The sequence below is a fragment of the Pipistrellus hanaki genome (assembly GCF_964339955.1).
Source record: "Pipistrellus hanaki genome assembly, chromosome: 10".
NCBI classification, from domain to species: domain Eukaryota; kingdom Metazoa; phylum Chordata; class Mammalia; order Chiroptera; family Vespertilionidae; genus Pipistrellus; species Pipistrellus hanaki.
In genome coordinates, this window is record NC_140512.1 from 15,503,753 (window position 1) to 15,529,927 (window position 26,175).

The 26,175-nt window shown below is 40.4% G+C and overlaps 2 protein-coding genes across 3 annotated transcripts in view; one reads left to right on the plus strand and one right to left on the minus strand.

The window, feature by feature from the left end:
• Window positions 1-964: 964 nt before the first annotated feature.
• DUS4L (dihydrouridine synthase 4 like) lies at window positions 965-15,586 on the minus strand. The gene is made up of 7 exons (XM_084897789.1): window positions 15,389-15,586; window positions 11,380-11,515; window positions 9,378-9,499; window positions 4,686-4,803; window positions 3,218-3,340; window positions 2,017-2,243; window positions 965-1,301 (listed from the first exon to the last, which is right to left on the minus strand). Exons 2-7 carry the CDS (start codon window positions 11,463-11,465, stop codon window positions 1,054-1,056), a joined length of 924 nt encoding a protein of 307 aa, XP_084753915.1. The 5' UTR covers window positions 11,466-11,515; window positions 15,389-15,586; the 3' UTR covers window positions 965-1,053.
• A 64-nt stretch (window positions 15,587-15,650) lies between these two features.
• Window positions 15,651-26,175, plus strand: part of COG5 (component of oligomeric golgi complex 5) — a 134,258-nt gene continuing 123,733 nt past the window's right edge. For both annotated transcript variants that reach the window (XM_084897770.1, XM_084897771.1), the window contains exons 1-2: window positions 15,651-15,782; window positions 23,084-23,223. In XM_084897770.1, the coding sequence (XP_084753896.1) occupies window positions 15,689-15,782; window positions 23,084-23,223 (234 nt within the window). In that variant the 5' untranslated portion in view covers window positions 15,651-15,688. The remainder of the gene's footprint in view (window positions 15,783-23,083; window positions 23,224-26,175) is intronic.

Genomic DNA, 26,175 nt, shown 5'->3' on the forward strand with positions numbered 1-26,175 from the left:
GTTTGAAAAACTGTGCGGGGTAATCTTGGTTGTAGGTCTTTGCTTTACATTACTTAGAATATTTCTTGCCAATCTCTTCTGACCTGCAGTTTCCATTGAGATAACCTTATGGGAGCTCCCTTGTAGGTAATTGCTTTTCTCTTGCTGCTTTTTAAGATTCATTTTGTCTTTAACCTTTTGGATTTCAATTATTGTGTGTCTTGGCGTGGGCCTCTTTGGGTCATCTTGTTTGGGACACTATACTTCCTGGACTTTTATGTCTATTTCCTTCACCAAGTAAGGGAAGTTTTCTGTTATTTTTTCCAATAGAGTTTTAATTTCTTGCTCTCTCCTTTTTGGCACCCCCATCATACAAATGTTGGTATGCTTGAAGATGTCCCAGAGGCTCCTTACACTACGGGTTATTTTTTGTTGTTGTTATGATTGAGAGTCATTGAATAATTTCATGGAAACATTAAGTGTTAAATTATAGAAACAAAATCTAAATAAATTCAGTCATATACTATTTAAAACTAATACCTTGAGGAGTGTAATGCATGAATTAGGAAGTCGCACTTTGATTTTTCAATTTGAACTTTTAATCTAAGTTATGAATGCAATTCTATATAGAATGTCTTGTTCCTTTTCTTTCTTTTTAAAAAAATATATTTTATTGATTTTTTACAGAGAGAAAAGGAGAGATAAGAGAGTTAGAAACATTGATGAGAGAAAAACATCTATCAGCTGCCTCCTGCACACACTCCACTGGGGATGCGCCTGCAACCAAGGTACATGCCCTTGACCGGAATCGAATCTGGGACCCTTCAGTCCACAGGCCTATGCTCTATTCAGTGAGCCAAACTGGTTTTGGCTGTCTTGTTCCTTTTCATTTTACAGAAGTTGGCATTTGTTTTGTCATTTCTCTGCACTTTTTCTTATTAAAAACATAGTTCATGTTAATTTACAGATTCTATATGAGTCATACTTTTAGTATTAAAATAAAAAATTTATTTAAAAACTTTTAAAAAACACAATTCCTTTAAAGTACATATTAAAACAATTTAGGAAGTCCAATCAAATCCCATAATTGTCTGTAAGGTAATCTAAGACTGCTGATGTACTTGACAAAGCATTAAATACTCTTTTTTCTTGCCTGGAAGTTATCTTTTCCATCATGTACATTAAATGTTGATGGAAACACATAAAAGGAGTTCCAAGTTCAAGAGCAAGGTCAACCCAATCCCAGATACATTTCAGGGGGGTTTCTTCATATCCAGCAAACATGGCTGGGTTTGCTAAGAGTCCTCTTGCAACCATCACACCTACAAATTAAAGCATAGAACATTTATCCACATATTAAGAACTCATAGTTACAAGGTCACATTCAAACAAACAGAGTATTAAAAAATAAAGTATATTACAAGGTTTCACAATACCCTGGTATTAGTCTGTGTAATTCAATTATAATATAATTTTTATAGTTCTTTTTGCAAGTCTAAAGGTAGTTACAGATTTTTATTTTTATTTTACTAAGACTTCTACATTAAGCAATTAATCTTTATGCTTTCTGTTAAGGGCAAATCCAAATTGTCATAAATTGGGCTTGCTCGAAGTTAAGTTTTATCTGCATTCTCCCGCAGATTACCTAGGAAAAGGTATCACAGGAATCGGTGTGCCAGTAATTTACGGGGATAAGGAAACTGCATAGATGTCTGGGGTTCTTTTGGTTCCTATGAACACTCTTGTGTTTGCTCACTCTCTATTCTAGTCTAGGTGTTCTATTTTACTAACAGGCTATCTGTAAGATTCTTAACTAGTCTTTCAATGGATATGATGGTGGCAGTATAAAGAATAAATTTACCTCAACTAATCTACTGTCTCTGACTAGAAGAGTTAACATACTTAAATAAGTTGCTTAGCTGAAACCAACACAAGAGGAAAATATAGTTCCAATTTAATGAAAACATTAACATTATTCTCCCACCCCCACTTTTTTTTGCTACTTAAAAGACAAAAATTCAGCTACTTATTTCTTACCATCTGTACCAGTAATATGGCACACATTTTCTGCTTCTTTTAAGCTTCTAATGTCTCCATTAGCAATAACCGGTATAGACATATTTTCCTTAATTATTTTAATGGCTTCATAGTGAACTGGCTGGTGTCTTTCTTCAACGGTTCTCCCATGGACTGTAATCCAGGAGACTCCCGTTGCTTCAGCCTTTCGACAAAGATCCACAGTTCTTGCAAGGTCATCATGGATCCTATAATTTTAAAATTATAGCCATCTTTTTATAGCACACAAATCAAAGCTAAAATTAATAACTAAATACAATAATATTTCATATAAAACCGTATGTAGTTTTTCTACATCATATTATCACTATATGCCACTATCAGTAAGTTTTTTTTATTCAGGGATCAGTTCCAATTTAAGATTTCAAATGTAGCTATTTCACTATTGGCAATAATAGGATGACAAGTTTTATCTTATCCAGTGCTCCTCTCCTGTGGCTTACAAAACTGAAAATGTTAGCCAAATACTCCACACATAAATTGAAAGATGCTATCCTAATATTTGCTTGTGTATGAGCATTCCCCAAATGGGAGAATACTCATTTATCATAAAATATGTTTTTCGCCTGTCACAAAAAAACTGATTCCTGGTTTATTTTCATTGTGAAATTTTAGTGCAAATACCATTTCTATTTTCTACTCTTGGTACCAAAAATGTATCTTAGCATTAATTAAGTAGTACATAGAAAAAGTTAAGGGTTTCTTTTTTAGGAGAGTTTTAAAGTTTTTTTTTCACAGAATTAATTTTAAAAAAAAGGAGAGAAACATTGATGAGAGAGAAACATCAACTAGCTGCCTCCTGCATACACCACACGGGGGAGCAAACCCCAAACTAGGGCATATCCCTGACCCGGAACTGGTGACCTCCGGGTGCCTGGGATGACGCTCAACCAACCGAGCCACACTGGCCAGGATTGGATAAAAGTATTAAATAATAAAGGGAAGTTTTCATTTCTGTTAGACAATACAAAGAGGAAATTACTCTAGATTATATATATATAAAAAAAAATACTGTATATATCCATTTACTAAATATCTTGTTTCAATATTTCTATAACAACCTGCAAATTAAGGATTGACAACCCTGCAGCACCAAACAGAAGGAATATCCTTTTATTGCCTAAGTAAAGAACTTTCTGTCAACAAGTTAAAATATTTTTACCTTATTTTAATAGATACTGAAAATCTGGGATTTTCCACTTGATTTCTTACTTGTTTCACCATATCTTGAACAAGCTCTGGCTTGTTTATTAAGCAAGCTCCATAACCGTCAGCCATTGCCCACCTTTATGAAGCAAACACAACCACAAATAAACTGTAGTTGAAAAAGAAGATACATTTCTAAAGGCACTATAAGTGCATCTACTATTTTTCTATCTAGCAATCTTAAATGGAATCAGATTTTTACAATTCATAGACCCAACATTTCTTTTTTTAAAAATATATATTTTATTGATTTTTTTTTTTTTTACCGAGAGAAAGGGAGAGGACTAGAGAGGTAGAAACATAGATGAGAGAGAAACATCAATCAGCTGCTTCCTGCACACCTCCTACTGGGGATGTGTTCGCAACCAAGGTACATGCCCTTGACTGGAATTGAACCTGGGACCCTTCAGTTGAACAGAGCAGGCTGATGCTCTATCCACTGAGCCAAACAGGTTAGGGCAGACCCAACATTTCTAAGTGGACCAATTTAAAATTAGGAAAACAGGTTTCCAGTTCAAAAAGTACTTACAGGAAATGGTTTTCATTGGCAAGTCAGAAAATTAAATTACTATCCATTCAACCAAAACAGATTTAAGTACTTTGTAATTAATTTCAATTATTTCAGATTTTTTAAATTCCAAATTTGATGTTTATTATACATAATAAGAGGTTTTATTAGTCTTAATAGTAGAGAGAGAAGTTTGGCTTATAGCATTCCAACATGACTAAATAGCTTATTTAACTCTCCTAATGAGTATACAAATATGTCTAATCTGATTTGGATTATGCTGTATTTAAAACCTTGATTTTATTATTTGGACACATTTTGAATTATTGTCAGATAACCTGATACAGTGTCAGAAACATGGGGATATTGTCAAATTAAGTACATCCTACAAATAAACAGTTATTTAGAATCACCAAATAATTGTGGCATAGGGGAAAGAAAAGTAATTATAAGAAGGTATTCTTATAAAGAAAATTAATTAGGAGAAAATAAGTGGTGAGCTCCCAAGTCATAGAAACAGTTTCTAGAGCACATATATCTGACATGACAGTAAAAATAAATTTTAGAATTTGCTATAAACATCAGTGTCTCATGGAATGTTTTAGAATTTGCTATAAACATCAGTGTCTTATGGATGAGGTTTAAGGCAGATCCACACTTTAAAAAAATTGTAGTGGTTAGGTAAGATAAAACAGCTGTCAAGGGTTCTATACATTGTTTCAGCCATCAGAAAATACCTCTGCATGTATGTTCCTAAATAATCTTCCCTTATTTTTAATTCTTAGTTAGTGCCCAAGTGCTTTAACTATTTTCCTTACTTTTTAATTATTGGAAAACTAGAAAGATAGTTTACCATGTTCACATAGTTTTTTTCCTAATCTTTTTGAAAATTCTTCCAACTTCTTTTGAGCTTTACCTCTGAGGGCAACCACAGTTAATGTCTATTCCATTCGCATAAGGACAGACTATACGAGCAGCATCAGATAAAAGTCTTGCATCATTAGCAGCAAACTGAACAATCAATGGGCAATCACCTGATAAAATGAATAGCTCAACATTAAAATTCACAAATACACACATACACACACCCGCACACACGAGATAACAATATAAAATAACCATTTTTAGCCTAAGAAGTATCTGTTCAAATAAGAGAGCATTAAAATAATTTTAAACATTTTAAATAAAAAGCAATTCACATTTAGTTCAAATTCAAATGTAAGGTTTGATTGAATGAAAAGTACAACACTGTTGACAAACAGACCCCTTTCCAAAGATGAGAATTATTGTATTCCAGAACAATTTTATGTGTATCTGTAAATTTTTAACCAATGTGAACAATCTATGTACATTGCTATAATACTTTATTTTTAACCTGATGTGCTTGGGAGCTGTCCGCAGACTTTTCTTTTCAGTGGCATATTCCACTGTATATAGATGACAGCACATAATGTACTTCTAGATTGCTTTTTGTTTGTGGCTATTGCAAACAATGTGATGAGGATACTCTCACATGCTTTTGTTGGCACATTCAGGTGTGTAACTTTTGAACAAGCATCTAACATTTTATAGACATTACAAAAATTTCTTTCAAAACAATTTACCAACTGTGGGGACCCTATTCAGATGTTCAATGTCAATTAGAGTGTGGTGGGCCTATTCAGAGTACATCAGATATTCAAGGCCATTCTGAGTGTGGGAATCTTAAGTGTTTAAGGCTAAGATGCTATACACAGGTGCAAGAGCAAGGCCACAGTAATCTATATGTACACTGCACAAGTGTGCTCTTCCATAAATCAAAAGACTGAGGTCACTATTTGGCAAGAACCCTCTTTTGTCTAAGTAGTATAAAATGTTAATGACCAACAGGCAGCATGCGGCTGCTCAAATAATGGCTGTAGATACAGAGGCTGCTGCTGCTGCTGTGTGAGAAAGATGTATGGTGTGCAGTTACTGTATGAGACTTTGCTTTGAAGAACTGTTTTGTTTAGTGGCTCCTTGTTAGCAATGGCTACTTGGCCTCTGGCTCCCACTATAAAGACTCTCATATATTTATATCCACAACTTCTCATAGCTTCTCTGTCATTGAATTCCTGGTGATCAAGGGGGTCCAGCCTCTCGGATTCAACAATTGGCATAGTGGAACAGGATGAAGGAACGGAGTTCCAACAGCAACATAGATACATACCAATATAGAGTAAATTCTTGTTTCCTTATAACTTATCCTATGTTATATATCCAATAGTGTGTATATTTTTCTTTCTGGGCTTTCCGTATTCTTGGCACATTTTTTTATTTATTTATTTTTTGCACATTTTTTATATGCACAATTTTTCTTTTAGTTATTCCTTTTAAACTTTTTATAAAACAATGAAATTAGCTCTATCATAAATAAAAAAAATACTAGAGGCTCAGTACATGAAAATTCATGAACTGGAGGTGGGGTCCCTCAGCCCAGCCTGTCCCCTTTCATAGTCCGGGAGCCCTCAGGGGAGGGAGGCGACCCAGCAATCCGGGGAAGGTGATGCCATTGCTGGCCCTGGTTATCTGAGCCTCGGTTCCAACATCTGAGGCTTGCCTGCACCCTGGGTGTTGGCTTGGCAGCTGCCATCTCAGGCTTGCCTGCACATTAGGCTGGCCCAGGGAGGTTGGGGGGTTGAGGGGACTGGGGGACTCCAGAGGCAGGCATGTGGGGCGTTTGGGCACCACCAACTTTGAGGGCGTGGCAGTCGAGCATATTACCTCCTTATTGGCTGTGGGCACTGCCATCTTTGAGGGTGGAGAAGTCAATTAGCCTATTCCCTCCTTATTGGCTATGGGTGCCACCATGTTTAAGGGTGGGACAGTCAATTAGCATATTCCCTCCTTATTGGCTGTGGGCGCTGCCATCTTTGCAACAGCGTGAAGGTCAATTAGCATATTCCTTCTTTATTAGATAGGATCATAAACATTTTTCCAATTTTAAGTGTTTTTTTTTTAGTATATTTGTGCTATTTTCTTACATATAAAAGTTTAAATTGCAATACAGCCAAATATATCATAATTTTCCTAGGTTTTAAAGGACAAATTTTTCCCCCCCATCTTTGGGTTAGTGTTAAAACTCTGGATAGATGTATTTTAATTTTTCTAAAGACTTTTTGAGGACTACCTGTGTGAGATTTACTGGGTATCTGCCAAAAATGCAGATTTCTGGGTATCATCCTAGTTCCCCTAATTTACAGTATTATCCTGGGATCAGAAAATTTGCCTTTTCCTGAGGATGTAGGATGCTTTCCCGTTTGTAACTCAAGAGAGCTATAGAATTTCAGTTTAACATTTACTTATGGGTCTAATCTATTGGGTCGGCAGCTAAGTAATTGCGGGTTTCACACATATATGGCTTCAGTTGAATTTTTAGGTTTGCAGACGTAGTAAAATGTAAAACACATTTTGTTATTTGATAGTTGGCTATTCAGCTGTTAATCAGTAAAAAAAGTTTTTTGATCTGTTTTGTAGTTTTCGTTTGGCATTCGTTGAAAAATGGAAAATCAAAAGGAACATTTTCATCATATTTTGCTTTTTTATTTCCGCAAAGGGAAAACGCATCGCAAGCTCATAAAAAGTTATGTGCTGTTTATGGTGACGAAGCCTTAAAAGAACGGCAGTGTCAAAATTGGTTTGCCAAATTTCGTTCTGGTGATTTTTCATTCAAAGATGAAAAACGCTCTGGTCGTCCAGTTGAAGTTGATGACGCCCTAATCAAAGCAATAATCAATTCGGACTGTCACAGTACAACACGTGAGATTGCAGAGAAGCTTCATGTATCACATACATGCATTGAAAATCACTTAAAACAACTTGGCTATGTTCAAAAACTCGATACATGGGTTCCTCACGAACTGAAAGAATCACAGTTAACGCAACGCATTAGCAGCTGCGATTTGCTAAAGAAACGTAATGAAAATGATCCATTTTTAAAACGACTGATAACTGGCGATGAAAAATGGGTTGTTTACAACAATATCAAGCGGAAAAGATCGTGGAGCAGGCCAGGTGAACCAACTCAAACAACATCAAAAGCTGATATTCATCAAAAGAAGGTTTTGTTATCAGTTTGGTGGGATTACAAAGGAATTGTCTACTTTGAACTCTTACCACCCAACCGAACGATCAATTCTGATGTCTACATTGAACAACTAACGAAATTAAACAATGCAGTTGAAGAAAAGCGGCCCGAATTGACAAATCGAAAAGGTGTTGTATTCCATCATGACAATGCAAGGCCACACACATCTTTGGTCACTCGGCAAAAATTAATGGAGCTTGGTTGGGATGTTTTGCCACATCCACCATATAGTCCTGACCTTGCACCATTTGATTACTTTTTGTTTCGATCTTTACAAAACTCCTCGAATGGTAAAAATTTCAATAATGATGATGATGTCAAATCGTACCTGATTCAGTTTTTTGCTAATAAAAACCAGAAGTTTTTTGAACGTGGGATTATGATGCTGCCTGAAAGATGGCAAAAGGTCATTAATCAAAATGGGCAATACATTACAGAATAAAGTTATTTAGTTCCATGAAAAAATTGTCTTTGATTTTCTTTAAAAATTCCGCAATTACTTAGTTGCCGACCCAATATTTTCAACACTATGCTAGATACTGAGGATATGAATCAGTAAGAAATAGTTCCAGGTCTCAGGGAGCCCACAGTCCAGGAGGAAACACAGGCATTCAAAGAGAAAATTATAACACAGCAGGATTAAGTGCAACATTTAAAGACTGCTTCAAAGAAATAATATGAGTGGAGAGTCATTAGGAAAATACCTAAGCCACAAAATCCCAGAGTTAGATTCAAAAGCATAAACTGTTGTTTGTCAAGAGAAATAGGGATATAAGGAACAAGCATGGCTGGGAAGGACAATCTAGGTAGAGAAGTATGAGAGAAATAGAGCATGGGCCTTAAAATAACTTAGCATTTGTGAGTAATAAAGTCAGCGGGCTCTGGAAAAAAACAAACAAAAAACTAATAGAAGATAAAGCTGAGGATGTATTCAGAGGCTAGATCATGAAGAATGTTACATATTATTCACAGGTGCTAGAATTTTACTCTTTGGGCCAGTGGTTTTCAATCTTTAGCAAGCTTAGAATCATCTAGAAGGCTTTTTAAAACAGGTCTGGACCACATACCCAGAGTTTCTGATTCAGTAGGCCTGGAGTAGAGGCTGTGAATTTTCATTTCTAATTAAATTTCCAGATGCAGCTTTTCTTGCTGGTCTGGGGAATCACACTCTGAGAATCACTGCTTTAGGCAAAAAGAGGTCTAAGAGAAGTGTTCAAATTTACATTTTAAAAAGGTCACTTTGGGTTGTTTAGAGGATAGTTTAGATTGGGACAAGAGTGGGGGCAGTGAGACAGGAATCTAATTTAATAGTCTAGGTGAGAGATCGTGGGCCCTCAGGAAGGCTTAGTATTTTGTATACCATCCGGTTCGAAGACACTCAGTAAAAACATATTTTACAAAGACTTATTAAGAGATATTATATACTAAAAGATCAAAAAAATAAAATCTCTGAATTGGGATTTTTAAGATTTACCAAGTCAACAAACTCTGAATTTCACATACCTTGGTTTGTGGTAAATTCACTGTCTCTGGCTTTTTCAGATCTGACAAAGTCAGCAGCCACTATCATTGGTGTGTAGCACAGATCACAATTGTACTTTCTTACTAGTGTTCTAAAAGCTAACCTGTAAAGGGATAAAACTTTAATTAGGTGTTTAGAAATCAGCCCAATCATATGTACTTCCAAGTTTAATTTAGTTAACTATTAAATATTTATTAGAGGAAAGGTCTATGTATTGGGAGATGGAGATCTCCCTGGACTTCCTGCTTAGTATAACTAAAACCCCTGGATTTTATATTAAAAGAAAAAATTTCAAAGGTGGAAAGAAGAAAACAGACATGCGAGTGACCTCAGGACCTGAGGAATAACAATGGCGAGTTTCTTGGGTTTTCTTTTTACCTCAAATATCCCACACTTGGAGACAAAGAAGCTGGCAACTGGAAATACCAACGTGTGCAAACAAAAGCGCCTTAACAGAAGTCTGCTCTCCCCAGCCAAACAGCCAGGAAAGGGTCAGCCTCGCAAGACAGAAAACTGTACATAATAGCAGCTCGACTCCAGCCAAACACCAAGAAAAGACAACTGTGGTTTCCTCTCCACAAAGGCTGAGTGGGGAGCCTAGGTTTCTACCTTTCCAAGGCTGTGACGAGGTTCTCCAGTGTCCCTCCAAAGCAGTATCAGAAAAGGCCAGGTAGGGAGCTGGGCCTTCAATCCTTGCTGACAAGTTACAAGGTGCCTCCAAAGGTATCAGTGGAGACCTCATGAGAAGTCTACACTTCCCCAGCAGCAGGGAGGCGCCCTCCTGCCTCCCACAGGGAGCAGTATCAGAGCACGCTGAGAGCAGAACCAGGACTTTCATCATGCCCAGCAGCTGCCAGGCCACCCACTCCATGTGGACCTGGAACTCTCCCCCTGCTCAGCAGGAATGAGGAGCCCTTTGCCCTCAGAGTGTCAAAGGAAGACTGAATGGGGAACCTGGACTTCTACCTCCACCTGATTGTAATGAGGTGGTGCCTCATCTTTCTCCTGCTGTAGTGGTGTCAGAAAATCAACAGTTAAAACAGAAGGTTCAATACTCAGAATCAATATTATCTACCGTATTAATAGGCTAAAGAAAAAAAATCGTGATTATATTAATCAATGCAGAGAAAGCATTTGACAAAATAATACCCATTCATGATTAAAAGAATTCTCAGAAAAATAGGAAAAGAGGGGATCTTTCTTAACTTGATAAAGAGGACCCACAAAAAGTCCTACAGCTAACATTACACTAACCGGTAAAAGGCAGATTACTTTCCCCCTAGATTAAGATCAAGGCAAAGATGTCTGCTTTCATCATTCTTATTTAACACAGTGCTGGAACTTCTAGTCACTGTAATAAGGCATGATCAAAGGCATTTGATAGAAAGGAAGAAAGGAAACGAGGTCCCTCATACATTGTTGGTGGGAGCATAAAACATATAGCCACTCTAGAAAAGTTTGGCAGTTTCTAAAGTAAATTAAACATATAACTACCATATCTACTGTCCTAGATAAATAAAAACTTCCGTTCACACAAAAACCTGTGCAGACATGCTTATATTTATTTAATATCCATTATAGGTAAGGAGTTATAAGCACTATTATTTTAAAAAAAAATTTTTTATTGAGAGAGAAAGGGAGAGAGAAACATGGGTAAGAGGCAGAAACACTGGCTGCCTCCTGCGCACCTCCTACTGGGGGGGTCAAGCCGGAAACCTGGGCAAGTGCCCTGACTGGACTCAAATCAGCAACCTCTTGGTGCATGGGAGGGCACTCAATCAACTGAGCAACGCCAGTCAGTAGGAACTTGGAGAGGTTAACTGCTTACTCAGGGCCACACACATACTAGGCAACTGGTAACATCAGGACTCAAGCCTTGATCATGATCCAAAAGCTAAGTGTTGGAAGATGCCATGTGGTGAAGTGATCTTACTTTTAAAAAGTCAGAGCATAAAAAGGAAATCACCACTTAACAATACTTACTTTGAATATCGAACCATTGGGGCGGAGACTTTTACCAGCTGCCCAGAATGGAATAGTTCTATTGGATCTTTTATCTTTCTTGACATATTGTGTTTTGTACGCAGTCATTCTTCACGAACACAGATTTGTTTCAAATCTGAAAAACAAATAAAACACACACACAACAGAAAACCACAATCAGTATACATAGAAAAAAGGAACTTTCATTAGATGAATTCCTATCATTCTAACAATTTCAATGGCCAAGAACACACATTTTCATCAGGCCAGTGGGCTTTGAAGTCTTTTTAGCTTATTTTCATAGTATCAAATAGGATATTACAAAATTCTGCCTTTATAAGTTACTGATAATTTTATCACTTTGGGAAATTATATTTGTTATGTACAGATTATGCTTGTTCATGTCAAACACTAACAGTTTCAAATTCTATACTTAACTCATTATAGTAACACTAGAGGCCCAGTGCATGAAATTCGTACATGGGGGGGAGGGGCAGTGGCGTGTTTCTTACCCCAGCCTGCACCCTCTCCAATCTGGGACATTTCTCTCATAATCCAGTACTGCTGGCTCCCAACTGCTCACCTGCCTGCCTGCCTTCCTGATTGCCCTAACCGCTTTTGCCTGCCAGTCTGATCACCCCCTAACCATGCCCCTGCCAGCCTGACTGATGCCTAACTGCTTCCCTGCAAGCCTGTTTGCCCCTAACTGCCGTCCCTTATAGAACTGATCACCCCTAACTGCCCTCCCCTGCAGTCCTGGTCACCTCTAACTGCTTTCCCCTGAAGGCCTGATCCTTCCCCCCCACCCTCCCCCACCCCACCCCCCCACCCCAACTGCTCTCCACTGCAGGCTTGGTCACCCCCAACTTGCCTCCTCTGCTGGTCTGGTCACTCCTAACTGCCCTCCCCTGAAGACTTGATCGCCCCCAACTGCCCTCCCTTCCAGGCTTGGTCCCTCCCAAATGCCCTCTTCTGCTGGCCATCTTGTGTCCACATGGGGGCAGCCATCTTGTGTTGGAATGATGGTCAATCTGCACATTACTCTTTTATTAGATAGGATAGAGGCCTGGTACATGGATGGGGGCTGGTTGGTTTGCCCTGAAGGGTGTCCCGGATCACGGTGGGGGTTCCCTTGGGGTGTGTTGTGGCCTGGGCGAGGGGCCTGTGGTGGTTTGCAGGCAGGCCACGCCCCCTGGAGACCCTGGTATCTGGGATTTATCTTCTACAATTGAAACTTTGTAGCCTGGAGTGGAGCCAAGCCTCCTGCTTGTTCCTTGGCAGCAGCCATTTCTGTTGGGACTTATGTATCTTCTATAATTGAAACTTTGTAACCTTAAGCTGAGGCCAAGACAGGCCAGGGCTGCAGAAGCTTGGCTTCCTCCATTGTCAGGGAAACCCAAGACTCCCTCCTACTCTCTGTGGCTGCAGCTATCTTGGTTGGGTTTATTTGCATATTCACTCCTGATTGGCTGGTAGGTGTGGCTTATGGGCATAGCAGAGGTATGGTCAATTTGCATATCACTCTTTTATTAGATAGGATAACTGCATAGTAAATCACTTTTATACTGAAAGAGGAATAAATTATTAAATTCAGCAATTCATAGTATTTTATAGACAACAAAATTAGTGTTGTCTGAGTTCTAACTGAACCGAAGAGTGAGAGGGCCTAGACTGGCATGAACCTTATATACCAGTTAAGTTTCTTTTAGAGTTTATAATGTAGGTCAGTGTTTTCAACCTTTTTCATCTCATGGCACACATACTCTAGTAAAATTCTGCAGCGCGCGCACACACACGTAGATATTTTGTTGATCTGACAAAAAAATAGGTATAATTTTTAAAGTTGATTTTTGTGACTTAAAAAATATATTTTTAGCCGAAACCGTTTTGGCTCAATGAATAGTGTTGGGTTGGGGACTGAAGGGTCCCGGGTTCGATTCCAGTCAAGGTCATGTACCTTGGTTGCGGGTATATCCCCAGTAGGGGGTGTGCAAGAGGCAGCTGATCGATGACTCTCATTGATGTTTCTAACTCTGTATCTCTGTCCCTTTCTCTCTGTACAAAATCAATAAAATATATATATTTTTTTATTTTATTGATTTTACAAAGAGGGAAGGTGAGAAACATTGATTTGTTCCGCTTACTTATGAATTTACCAGAGGCTCTGAGCACAAATTGGTGCACAGGTGGGGTCTGGCCAGCCTGCCCCATCAGGCTGGGCGGGTGGGGGTGGGGCAGGTGAAGAAGGGGAGGAGCTGCGGGCCATTGGCTGGCCCCAACCCTGGTTGAACTCCCAGTCAAGGAGACAATTTGCATATTAGCCTTTTATTATATAGGATTGGTTAATCCTTGTATGTCCCCTGACCAGGGATCAAACTCACAACCTTGCCATATTGGTATGATGCTGCAACCAACTGAGCTAATAGGCCAGAGCAGGTATAATTTTGCTTCACTCACATCTGACAGCTATTGTGTTGGCTGCTGTTATCTTTTCATATGACAATCTTGAGAAATGGTCAGTGCCTCTGCTTAAATTGCATGTTTTTAAAATTCTTGCAGCACAGCTCTCTGGCCAGTGTAGCTACTATACTTGAAAGGCTGTTGGTTCAATTCCCAGTCAAGGCACATAACTGGATTGTGGGTACCATCCAATATAAAGGCCAAAGGAAAAAAAAATTCATATTTCAAAAATACGCTTAGTAACAATAAAGAATTTCAGATAATGAAACCTAAGTCTGAGACACTGCCCTTCATAATCCATTTGACCGCTATTCAAAACCATTAAGCTTATCATGATTGAGATCAAACAAATATTAGGGAACACCTGAGACAGAGAAAGCAAGCCCTCAGCAGGTTTGGCTAGTCCCATGCTTCTTGATTTAGTTCACTGGTTCTATTCAGGTCCAGGCACAGGCCTGGGTTTCAAGTTCCATTCCCAGGAGGAAGCCGATCAATGTTTCTCTCCCTTTCTCTCTCTAATACCAATAAAAATATAATTTTTTTAAAAAAAGGGAAAACACAATTCCGCGTACCATGAGACTTGCTTGTCTTAGCTGTTTAAGTATTAAATGCATTTAGATTTATAAAGTACTTAGAAAAGTGTTTAGCACCGAGGAATTACTATTATTGCAACTTCTTGAAATACTCTTAGCAGAACTAAGAGAACCACCTAACTCTGAATTAGGGGAAAAACAGCTCTCTGTGTGTATATGAAGTTGTGTTACATTTTCTTTATATAAATAAATGTTTAAGTTAACCACCTTACATACGTGTTTAATCTGTTAACTTATCAGCATTTATCTTGGAGGAATCTAGGTGAATGCCTAATGCAGATGTAGCAGCGGAGATGATGAGAACTTGACTTAAAAAAAAAAAAAGTAACTTTATTGGTTTCAGAGAAGAAGGGAGAGACAGAAGCATCAATGATGAGAGAGAACAACCCACTGGCTGCCACCCGCACGCCCCCTACTGGGGATCTAGCCCGCAACCCGGGCATGTGCCCCGGCCTAACCAGAATCGAACCCGGGACTCTTCAGTCCACAGGCCGACACTCCATCCACTGAGCCGAACCGGCCAGGGCACGAGAACTAACTTGATTTTACAGCTTTTTAGTTCAGATACGGAAAGCCCATCCGTTTGTAATAGGACCACAACTTTGGCATCCCTCAACGCACGTGGCTGGAACCGAGAGGAAGCAGAAAAGCTGGTCCTGACCTCCTGGGAGGGAGGACAGAGCCCCAGCCCACTCGTCCTCTCCCGGCTCCGTCTTCCTTCTCCCCCGGCTCTCGGCTCTCCCTGACTCTCACTACCGCCCCGGCAGCAGCTCTCCCTCCCGGGCTTCTCCCGTCCGCCCTCAGCTCGGGACCGGGAATCGGGGCGTGGGGCAGAGAACGCTGGGCAACTAACGCCTCACGCCCGCCAGCCGAGCCTGGGGGCGCCGGCGGGGCTCCCCAACCCCCCGCGCCCCTCTCCGCCCCCGCGGGGCCTCGATCTCAGGGTAAATAAATACCTGCTTTAGCGATCAGCGCTGCGGCCACGTCCCGGCGCGCCCCTTCTCCTCTGCGGCCCGGGAGCCACACCGGCCCTCGCGGGCGGCGCTTTCCGCCGAGCCCCCGGCTCCGGCCTCCCCGCTGCGCTGGGACCCGCGGGCTCCCCGGACAGAGCCCGTCCAGCTGCGGCCGCTGAAGCCCCCTCACCCGGCGGATCCGGAGCGGTGGGCGTGGCTTGGCGGAGCGGGCGGCGCCGGGAGATTGCGTCACCGCCGAGGCTGCAGGGCCCCGCTGACGTCATCACCGCGCGACCTGACAACATGGAAGGTGAGGACGGCGGCAGCGCTGGAGCGGGACCCGGAGCTCTGGGCTCTCGGGCGGCTGCAGCGACGGTCCGGGAGCTCCTGCAGGACGGTAAGGAGGCCGGAGGGACTGTCCTGCTCTGTGCCGGGCCCCGTGTGGGACTTGACCCGGAGTGGCTCTGCAGAAAGTTTTCCGGATCTTGCGGTGACCACTCCCCTCCGCCCAGCCCCCTGGCGTCCGGGTGCTGGCCTTGCCAACTCGCGTCCTGGGACACCTGCTGTCTACTCGCTCCTCATTTCAGCTCTACCTTCCCGGCGCCTGGGGCTTTTGGTCGGTGCCCCAGGTTTTGACCCAAAGGGGAAGCGTTTCATCCCATGAAAAGTGTAGGAATCTCTTTCACGGCCCGCCTGGAAAGAGGTCCAACCCAGGGTTCGGGTTCTGGAGAAGGGCTGCACACAAATGAACGGACCTGGGACTTGAAGAAATTCAACTTGGTGATATGGGGGGCCAGGCGGTAGTCCAACTCTAGTGGGAGAACTACTCACTGCTCTGACGCTGCCGTCCCTTTTATTGAGGCTTTGGGGAAAACATCTTAGGCAACGTAAATAGAAATTTACATGTAGCCCCTAGGCAGAAAATAACGGAAACTTACACACGGGACAAACAAGGTGGAGGCTGCTTCAGCTAACAATGTCTCAAAGGGTGAGTGGTTAGAGCAATTAAGGTAGTTGACCAGCCTTCCTGACTTCCTGTCAACATCTCTTTTTAGTGAAACTGATTTGCTTTCCAGTAAGTGTAAGACCAGAGCAGATGACGGGCGCTTAATGAAAGAGGGACTTATTTTTAAGTGCAGCGGGCAACGGGACGTGCTCTCTGTTAAATTCTTGGACTGCACAGGTGGCATCTCCTGCAGGTTCGTTTGTACATCCACAACCATGGGAGGAAGAGGGTTTGGAGCATTCGTTCAGACTGGGATTAATATAGTAATTGTATACTCTATAATAATTAGGTTTAGGATGACCGGGCCGGCCGAGGAGGGAAGTTGGTGGCAAACAGGCTGGCAGGGGAGCAGTTAGACATCAATCAGGCTGGCATGGGATTGGTTAAGGGGTGATCAGGCTGGCAGGCAGAAGCGGTTAGAGGCAGTCAGGAAGGCAGGCGGGTGAGCAGTTGGAAGCCAGCAGTCCTAGATTGTGAGAGGGCAGCCGGACATTCCTCGATGAGTCCCAGATTGGAGAGGGTGCAGGCTGGGCTGTGGGATACCATCCCCCTCCCCCATGCACGAATTTCATGCACCGGGCCTCTAGTGTATTAAAATAATTTCATAATTTAATCTTTTCTACTTCATTGTAAAATCACTAGTTATTTTCCACAGTGTTAATAATATCACCTCGCATATAGTAGGTGCAGAATACATTTTTTTTTAAAAATTGAACATCACAGCAAGAATCATATACAAACATTTAGAGACCATAGTAGATTATAAGTGAAAGTTCTGTGGGTGAAAAGGGGGCCACCTACTAAACCTGACAAGCTCAGGGGAGGTCTGCCTGGTAAGCCATACAAACTCAGAGACCTAACGTAACCACATAGGATGGTCTGAAATTAAAATTTACTAACTGAAAATGAATTGGGATGGTTAGTCATGTCCTAGCCTGGTGTCTTTCTTTACAAAGCTCAATGTTTAATTCAGCCTGTCTACTGTCTTTTTGCATCTATAACAACATATCTTTGGAATGTCAGAGTAACCCCCTATTGCCATACCCTTCAGGGCACAATCTCCCACCAGATCACTGGACCACAGAATCCCCTCGTTATCTTTTTAAAAAATATATATATTTTATTGATTTTTTACAGAGAAGAAGGGAGAGGGATAGAAACTTAGAAACATTGATGAGAATGAAACATTGATCAACTGCCTCCTGCACACCTCCTACTGGGGATGTGCCGGCAACCAAGGTACATGCTCTTGACTGGAATCAAACCTGGGACCTTTCAGTCCACAGGCCAAAGCTCTATCCACTGAGACAAACCGGTTAGGGCCTCATTGTTATCTTGTTCTCCCACATCAGTTTGCTGTGTTAATTGTTAACTATCTAGTATCCACCCATGCAAAAGAAGTATTTGTCTTTTCATTTTACTCTTTATCCAGTGTTAGAGATTTCCTAGCTTTGCTTTCTTACGCCTCCCTAAACTACCACCAATGGATTTCCTATAACCCTTTATGTCTTCTCTGGAGCATTTTTCTTAACCCATTGAGATTTTGCTTCTTGGCATTGTCATCAGTGAGGCTTAAATAAACACATGAAAATTCTTACAGGGTTTGGGTATTTCTTACATCTGACAGTTTTCTCTGACGGTTGTATATGTTATTATTGCCCTTAATTACTTGGCTTATTTTTATTGATTTCAGAGAGGAAGGGAGAGTGAGAGAGAGAAACATCAATGATGAGAATCATTGATAGGCTGCTTTCTGCATGCCCCCTACTGGAGATGAAGCCGAAAAATCAGGCATTGAGACCTTTCAGTCCGCAGGCTTTCGCTCTGTCCACTGAGCCAAACCAGCTATCGCAATTACTTGGCTTCTCATAATATATATACGTTTGTCAAAACTTAACTAATGGTGTGTTTCCCTTTTTTTTAAAAAATTTTCTGATTGATTTTTAGAAAGAGGAAGGGAGAGCGAAAGAGAGAAACATCCATGTAAGAGAAAAAACATGGATTGGTTGCCTGCCACACACACCCCGACCTGAGATGGAACCCATAGGCATATGCCCTAGATCGGGAATCCAACTGGTGACCCTTTGGTGCACAGAATGGTGCTCAACCAACTGAGCCACACCAGCCAACGCTAATGGTGGTGTTTTCTGAATTAGATTTTGTTAGATTCTGAAGGTTAGATTCTGTCTAATGTATCTTTGTATCTTAATTTAAATTTAGTTGAGTTAAATTTTGAGTTTCTGATATATGGGCAGTTTCCACCCTCAAGTAGCCCACCATTTTAGTAGGGGAAATAGTCTTACAGAGCTATAAAAACAGGACTGTAATGGGATTGGTAGGGTAGTAGTAAATTGTGTACAAAGTAAAACATTAATATGTACAGAGGAGGATGGAAATGGGGAGTGGTTAGGGGAGTGTCAGGAAAGTCTAGATAGAGTTGGTTTTTTAAGTGTAAATAGAACTCCCCAGAAGTGGAAAAAACAACACATGTCAGACATAGGTATATAGTTCAGTGGGATGAATTCCAGGAACTATAATCAGTTTTTGGAGGTTAAATATTACTCATTTATGCCTTTTATATATTCCAGTTTAGTTCTCTTACTTAATCTTCCATAGTGGTTATTTAAATCTTTTTTACTCTTTTCAAACCCCCCCCTTCAAACTTAACAAATGACTTTCAACTTCCTTTTCTTTTTTTTATTATTTATTTATTTATTTGGAAATTCATTGAAGTACAAGTACAGACTTGCGAGTGGGAAGAGGGAAAGAATCTCATAGCATAGACTCCCATGTGGGGAGCGGGAAAGAGTCTCCTCAACTTCCTTTAAAAAAAAAAAATAGCCATAGCTGGGTGGGTCATTTGGTTGGAGCATCGTCGGTACACCAAAAGGTACAGGTTTGTTTCCTGGTTAGAGCACATATCTAGGTTGGGGCTTGTACAGGAGGTAACTGATTCATGCTTCTCTCACATTTCTCTCTCTCCTTTTCTCTCTCTCTCTCAACATATCTTCAGTGAGTTGTTAAAAAAAGAAAGAAAGAAAGAAAGAAAGAAAGAAAGAAAAGGAGAGAGAAGGAATCTACCAGGTGTGAGCTTCCTTCACTTCTTGCCATCAAACTTAATAAGCTAAACCTGAACCTGCAGCCATCTTTTCTTCCGTTCCTCTCATACTTTGAATTATAACAGAAGTGAAGTCTCTGCTCCTTCCTAAGGACTGCCCTCCTCTTGTGCTCTGGATTTTCTTTTTGTCTTCTCCAGGACCCAGTCACCCTCATGCTATGCCTATGAAGTCGCTTTGCCCAGGTCTCCAATGAATCCCTTGTAGATAAATCAAATGGACACAGCATTATTTACAGTAACCAAGATCTGGAAGTAGTCCAAGTACCCATCAGTAGATGAGTGGATAAAAAAGCTGTGAGCCCTGGCTGGTGTGGTTCAGTTGGTTGGGTGTAGTCCGGTGCCCCAAAAGGTTGCTGGTTTGATTTCCTGTCAGGGCACATGCCCAGGTTGTGGGTTCAATCCTTGGTTGGGACATGTGTGGGAAGCAACAGATGGATGTTTCTCTCTCACATTGATGTTTCTCTTTTTATCTCTCTCTAAAAATCAAGTCAATAAAAATGATTTAAAAAAAAAAAGCTATGGTACATTTACACAATCAAATACTACTCGGCTGTGAAAAAACAGGGAAATTGTATCTTTTGTGACAGCATGGATAGACCTGGAAGATATTATGTTAAGTGAAATAAGCCAGTCAGAAAACACCTTATGATTCCACTTAACATGTGGAATCTAATTAACAAAATAAACTAACAAACTAGAAACAGAATAACAGATAACTCAGAACAGCCTGACAGCTGTCAGAGGGGAGGAGGATTGAGGGCTGGGTGAAAAAGGTGACGCGATAAAGAAGGAAAACCCCCCCCACATAGATACAGACAACAATATGGTGAGTGCCAGAGGGAAAAGGAGGTGGGGGGTGGGGGGAGGTGGGAGAGAGCAAAGAGGGATAAATGGTGGCCGTAAGAGACTTTACTTTGGGAAGTGAGTGCATGATACAGTATGCAGATGGTATGTTATAGTTTCACATTTGAAACTTGTATGGTTTTATTGAGCAGTGTCACCCCAATAGATTAAAAAATATATTTTTTACACTTTTTTTCTCCCCTAATCTGCACCTGAGGTCATACTTAGAGAGAGACATCATCTGTCATTCACAAACTTTAAAATAATTCTAGAATGTTAACAAGCATTATCCTTGAATTATGTTCATATTCATCTTTATATAAAGACTAGAGGCCCAGTGCATGAAATTTGTGCACTTGAAGGGGGAGGAGGGTGTCCCTCAGCTGGGCCTGCGCCCTCTTGCAGTCCGGGAACCCTTGAGGGATGTCCAACTGACAGCTTAAGTGAGCTGGCCTAAGCCATCAGTCGGACATCCTTAGTGCTTCTGCAGAGGCAGGAGAGGTTCCTGCCACTGCTGCTGCACTCACCAGCCCTGAGCCTGGCTTCTGGCTGAGCGGTGCTCCTTCTGTGGGATCGGGACGAAACTGGCTCTCCGACATCCCCCGAGGGGTCCTGGATTGTGAGGGCGCAGGCCAGGCCAAGGGACCCCACCGGTGCACAGTCAGAGCTGGGGAGAGACACTGGAGGTTGGCCAGCCGGGGAAGGATCTTGGGAGGGCTTCAGAGGGTGTCCAGCCTGTCTTGCTCAGTCCTGATCAGCTGGACCCCAGAAGCAAGCTAATGTACCCCAGTTGGTACATCTGCCTCCAGTGGTCAGTGCACATCATAGCAAGCGGTTGAGTGGCCTTAGCATATCATTAGCATATTACACTTTTATTGGTTGAACAGCCAACCAGTTAACTGGACACTTAGCATATTAGGCTTTTATTGTATGCCTAGTGGTCTGGCTTAATGTAAAGCTGAATTCCCTATGTCAGTTACTTAATCAAGGAACTTAGAAATGATTCTTGCTCTACCTAATCATCCATTTCAGCTGATTCTAAGTCCTACACATTACAATGTCTAAATGTTTGTCAAATTTGTCATTTCTTTGATATTCTTAGTGCCACTGCCTTAGGTCTTCATCATGCCACTTGGGCTGTTAATTAGCACCTTACTGGCCTCTATGGCTCTGTTCCATGACTGTGCTGATAAATCAGCTTTTTGGGAAATAGGAAAAGCCCTGGTGTTGTAGGGTATGCCAGTTTCGATTATGTAAGTCCTCTTACCGTGGTCAATTTTACAATGCATGTGATGTCAACTGGCTCACACAATTCCTGAAAATTTAACAGTTAATTCTCAGGAGCCACTATGAGCCAGCTGCAAAACACCACTGTGTGACTAATCCCTTTTCACTCATCCTCTATACTGCTCCTAGAACTATTTGCACATTGATCTAGAGCAGAAGTTCTCAGCATTTGATTTTTAAGGGAGTCAGTTCAAGAATGAGTTATTAATAGTGAATTTTTTGCATTTTACATTATTATTATTATTATTATTATTATTATTTTAAAACAATTTCTTAGTGATTTCTTCCTCAGTACTTCAACTGTCCTTTCATACTTTTTATTTTTCTCTTTCATGGATGCCATATTCTTTGGAAGCTTGTTTAGACCTTCATCCACATAAATAGGAGTTCACTTTTCGAATAATAAGAATTATCACAGTGGGGAGTGGGGATCAGTATTTCAGAGATGCTTAGGTGGGGCATGTCCAAGAAAGGTCGGGAACCATTGATCTAGAGATATCACAGACCATAAATATAAAATATATTATAGTTAATTTTTCTGTTGCCATTGTCAGTGACCTTGTTTTAATGCATTGAAGGCGATGGTGAGTAGTTAATATTTTACTCAGTTTTCTTTTTGGCTCACTGATAAAAGTAAGCTTTTAGCATAGTGGTTCAGAGTGTGGGCTAGACTGCCTGGGTTTAAATTTCAGACAGGTTAGACAAGTTGCTTACCGTGTGTGTGCCATTCTCTTTATCTGTGAAATGGGGAAAACGATTGTTCAAACAGGATTGTGTGATATTGAATGAGTTAGTAATTGTAAATTGCTTAGATCAATGCCTGGCACATAATATGCTGTCAATGAATATTATCACTCTCTTCTGCTGTTGCCTCCTTATTTATAACATAAAGTATTTACAGCCTGGTCAGCATAGCTCAGTGGTTGAGAATCGACTTATGAACCAGGGTTCAATCCCCAGTATGGGGCATACAGGAGGCAGCCAATCAATGATTCTCTCTCCCATCATTGATGTTTCTCTCTCTCCCTCTCCCTTCCTCTCTGAAATCAATAAAAATAAATATTTTTTATTTTTATTTTTATTTTTTAAAAAATATATATTTTATTGGTTTTATACAGAGAGGAAGGGAGAGAGAGAGAGAGTTAGAAACATCGATGAGAGAGAGTCATCCATCAGCTGCCTCTTGCACACCCCTTACTGGGGATATGCCCGCAACAAGGTTCATGCTCTTGACCGGAATCGAACCCGGGACCCTTCAGTCCCCAAGCCGACGCTCTATCGATTGAGCCAAACCGGTCCCGGCAAAAATAAATATTTTTTAAAAAGAAAGAATTTATAGCAGTTTTAGAAAGACCTCAAAATATGTTAACTATGATTGTAATTGCTCTGTTGCTTAATATCTACGGTTTAGTACAATGTACTTAAAAAAGACTTTTTTTTTCAGAGTGTTACAGTGATTTTTTAAATGAAGACTTTGATGTAAAGACTTATACTTCCCAATCTATTCATCAAGCTGTAATTGCTGAACAACTAGCAAAACTTGCCCAAGGAATCAGTCAGTTGGATAAAGAGCTACACCTACAGGTAATTCCAGTCTTCTGAATCATGCAGATTATTCAGCCCAAAGTGATAATTTATAATTTTTATAAAACTTTTATTATTTAGTCTAAATGAATATTTACAAAACAAATGTATAATTATTAGTGTGGATTACTTTTCAAAGTATCATTTGGTGAAGTTTTCTGTAAACTACTTTTTGTTAGTTGAAAAACTAATATGCTGATCTTTTCAAAATATATTATTCATACTTTGTTTTCACCACCTTAACTGATGTGTAGTGAATATAGGTGGGCAAAGAATAAGATGACTTTTATAAAGATAATAGAAAATGGAATTTGAAAGTTAGGACATTGTGAATAAGAAAAATTGGGATGTTCACATAGACAGTTCATACATTATGAGCACAAAGTATAACAATTGGTGAAATTACAGAAAGCTGATCAATTTGTGGTGGGTAGAACACAATATAGGGACTTAGGAGATGGTTCCTAATCTCAGCTGTGCTGTTGCCATTGATATCATGTAATGCCTTTGATTCTTGTTTAAAAAAAATCAAGTGGAGAGGAGATTGTAGTAAAAAATCTTGAAGGTTCCTGTCTCTACTATTCTATAATTAAAAAGATTTTTTTTAAATTTAATTAAACATTTTAAAAAAATTTATGTTTTAAAATATATTTTTATTGATTTTAGAGAGGAAGGGAGAGAGAAAGAAACATCAATAATGAGATAGAATCATTCGTTGGCTGCCTCCTGCATGTCCCCTACTGGGAATTGAGCCAGCAACCCAGGTATGTGCCTGACTTGGAATTGAACTATGACCTACTGGTTCATAGGTCAAAACTCAGCCACTGAGCTACAGTGGTTGGACGAATTATGTGATCTTGATTATGCTGAATTAAGTTCAAGAACTATGAGAATCTGATATTTGAAAACATTCTTTAAAATAAAAGCATATATTAGCATGGCAAGAATTAGCTGCTGTTTTTTTTTAAGTTAATAAATCTTTAATGTTCAGATTATTATAATTGTTCCTCCCCCGCTTCCACCCCCCGCCATACCTCCCCTCCACTCAGTTCCCACCCCACCTTTTGCCCTTAACCCCAACCCCCCCACTATCCTCATCCATAGGTGTATGATTTTTGTCCAGTGTTTTCCCACACCCCTTTTCCTCCGAGGATTGTCAGTCCACTCTCTTCTATGCTCCTAATTCTAGTATATTCACCAGTTTATTCTGTTCATCAGATTTTTTTATTCACTTGATTTTTAGATTCACTTATTGATAGATAAGTATTAGTTGTTCATAATTTTTATCTTTACCTTTTTCTTCTTCTTCCTCTTCTTAAAGAATACCTTTTTGCATTTCATGTAATACTGGTTTGGTAGTGATGAACTCTTTTTAGCTTTTTCTTATCTGTGAAGCTCTTTATCTGACCTTCAATTCTGAATGATAGCTTTGCTGGGTAGAGTAATTTTGATTGTAGATTCTTGCTGTTCATCACTTGGAATATTTCTTGCCACTTCCTTTTGGCCTGTATAGTTTCTGTTGAGAAATCAGTTGACAATTGCATGGGTGCTCCCTTGTAGGCAATTAACTGTTTTTCTCTTGCTGTTTTTAATATTCTCTCTTTGTCTTTTGCTCTTGGCATTTTAATTATGTTGTGTCTTGGTGTGGTCCTCTTTGGATTTCTTTTGTTTTGGGTTCTCTGCATTTCCTGGACTTGTAAGTCTAATTCTTTCACTAGGTGGGGGAAGTTTTCAGTCATTATTTCTTCAAATAGGTTTTCAGTATCTTGCTCTCTCTCTCTTATTCTGGCACCTACATAATTCTGATGTTGGTACACTTGAAGTTGTCCCAGAGGCTTCTTACACTATCTTCATATTTTTGAATTCTTATTTCTTTTTGCTTTTCTGGTTGAGTGTTTTTTGCTTCTTTGTATTTCAAGTCTTTGACTTGATTCTTGCAATCCTCTAGTCTGCTGTTATATCTCTGTATAATATTTTTTTATTTCAGTCAGTGTATGCTTAATTTCTAGTTGGTCCTTTTCATATCCTTGAGGGTCTCGCTAAATTTATCGGCTTTTTCTAGAAAATTATTGAAAAACCTTATAACTGTGGTTTTGAACTCTATATCCAGTCATTTGCTTTCATCCATTTCTTTCATCTGTGACCTCTTTCTTTGTCTCCGCATTTTGGCTGCTTCCCTGAGTTGATAGAGTGGCTTTGTGTGCTAGGTGTCCTATAAGGCCCAGTGGCTCGGCCTCCCCAGTTACTTGAGGTGGACACTCTTGGTACACCCCTTTGTGGACTGTGTTCTCATCCTTGTTGTAGTTAAGTCTTGATTGTTGTTAGTATTTCTGGGAGGAATTGACCTCCAGGCCAATTGGCTGTGAGGATCAGCTGTGGCTGTGCTGGGAGAACTTCTGTGCTGGAGATACCCTTATGAGACAAGACTAGCAAAAATCTCTGTGCTCAGCTTGGATGGGGAGGAGCCTCAGGGTGGAGCAGACAGCATTGGTTTCCCGTCAGCCCTACCCTAATAGGCCCCTGGGTTTCAGTGCCTATTGGTAATCACTGCAGGCACCTCTGAGAGAAAGCCCCCTCGAGTTCCACCCGCTGCCAGACAGTCCAGTTTCTCTCCAAATGAGTCTGGGTTCCCAGAGTCTCATCTGGAAGTTCAGTGTTATCGGGAGCTTTTGTCTCCCTCCTGCTTGGAAAAGACAGCCGCATCCTCAGTTGCCAGTCCTCTCCACACCATCTCAATACCTCTGCCTCCTGCAGCTCCTGTGAGTCTCTTTTCTCTTTCTTTCTTGTTGTAGAATTTCCACTCAGCCAACCTTCCTGTGGTTCTGGATCATGTCCATTTTGTCTTCTAGTTGTAGTTTTGAAATTGTTGTGTGAGGCAGCAGTTTAGGTGTTTGCCTATGCTGCCATCTTGGTTTCTCCTCTAGCTGTTTTTTATTTTTTCAGTTTTGGCAC

Coding starts and splice junctions, on each gene's coding strand:
- DUS4L (XM_084897789.1), bottom strand. CDS start 11,465: ATGTCAAGAAAGATAAAAGATCCAATAGAACTATTCCATTCTGGGCAG. Junction 9,500..11,379: donor CCAATGGTTCGATATTCAAA/GTAAGTATTGTT, acceptor ATCCCTTTACAG/GTTAGCTTTTAGAACACTAG. Junction 4,804..9,377: donor TGAATTTACCACAAACCAAG/GTATGTGAAATT, acceptor TCATTTTATCAG/GTGATTGCCCATTGATTGTT.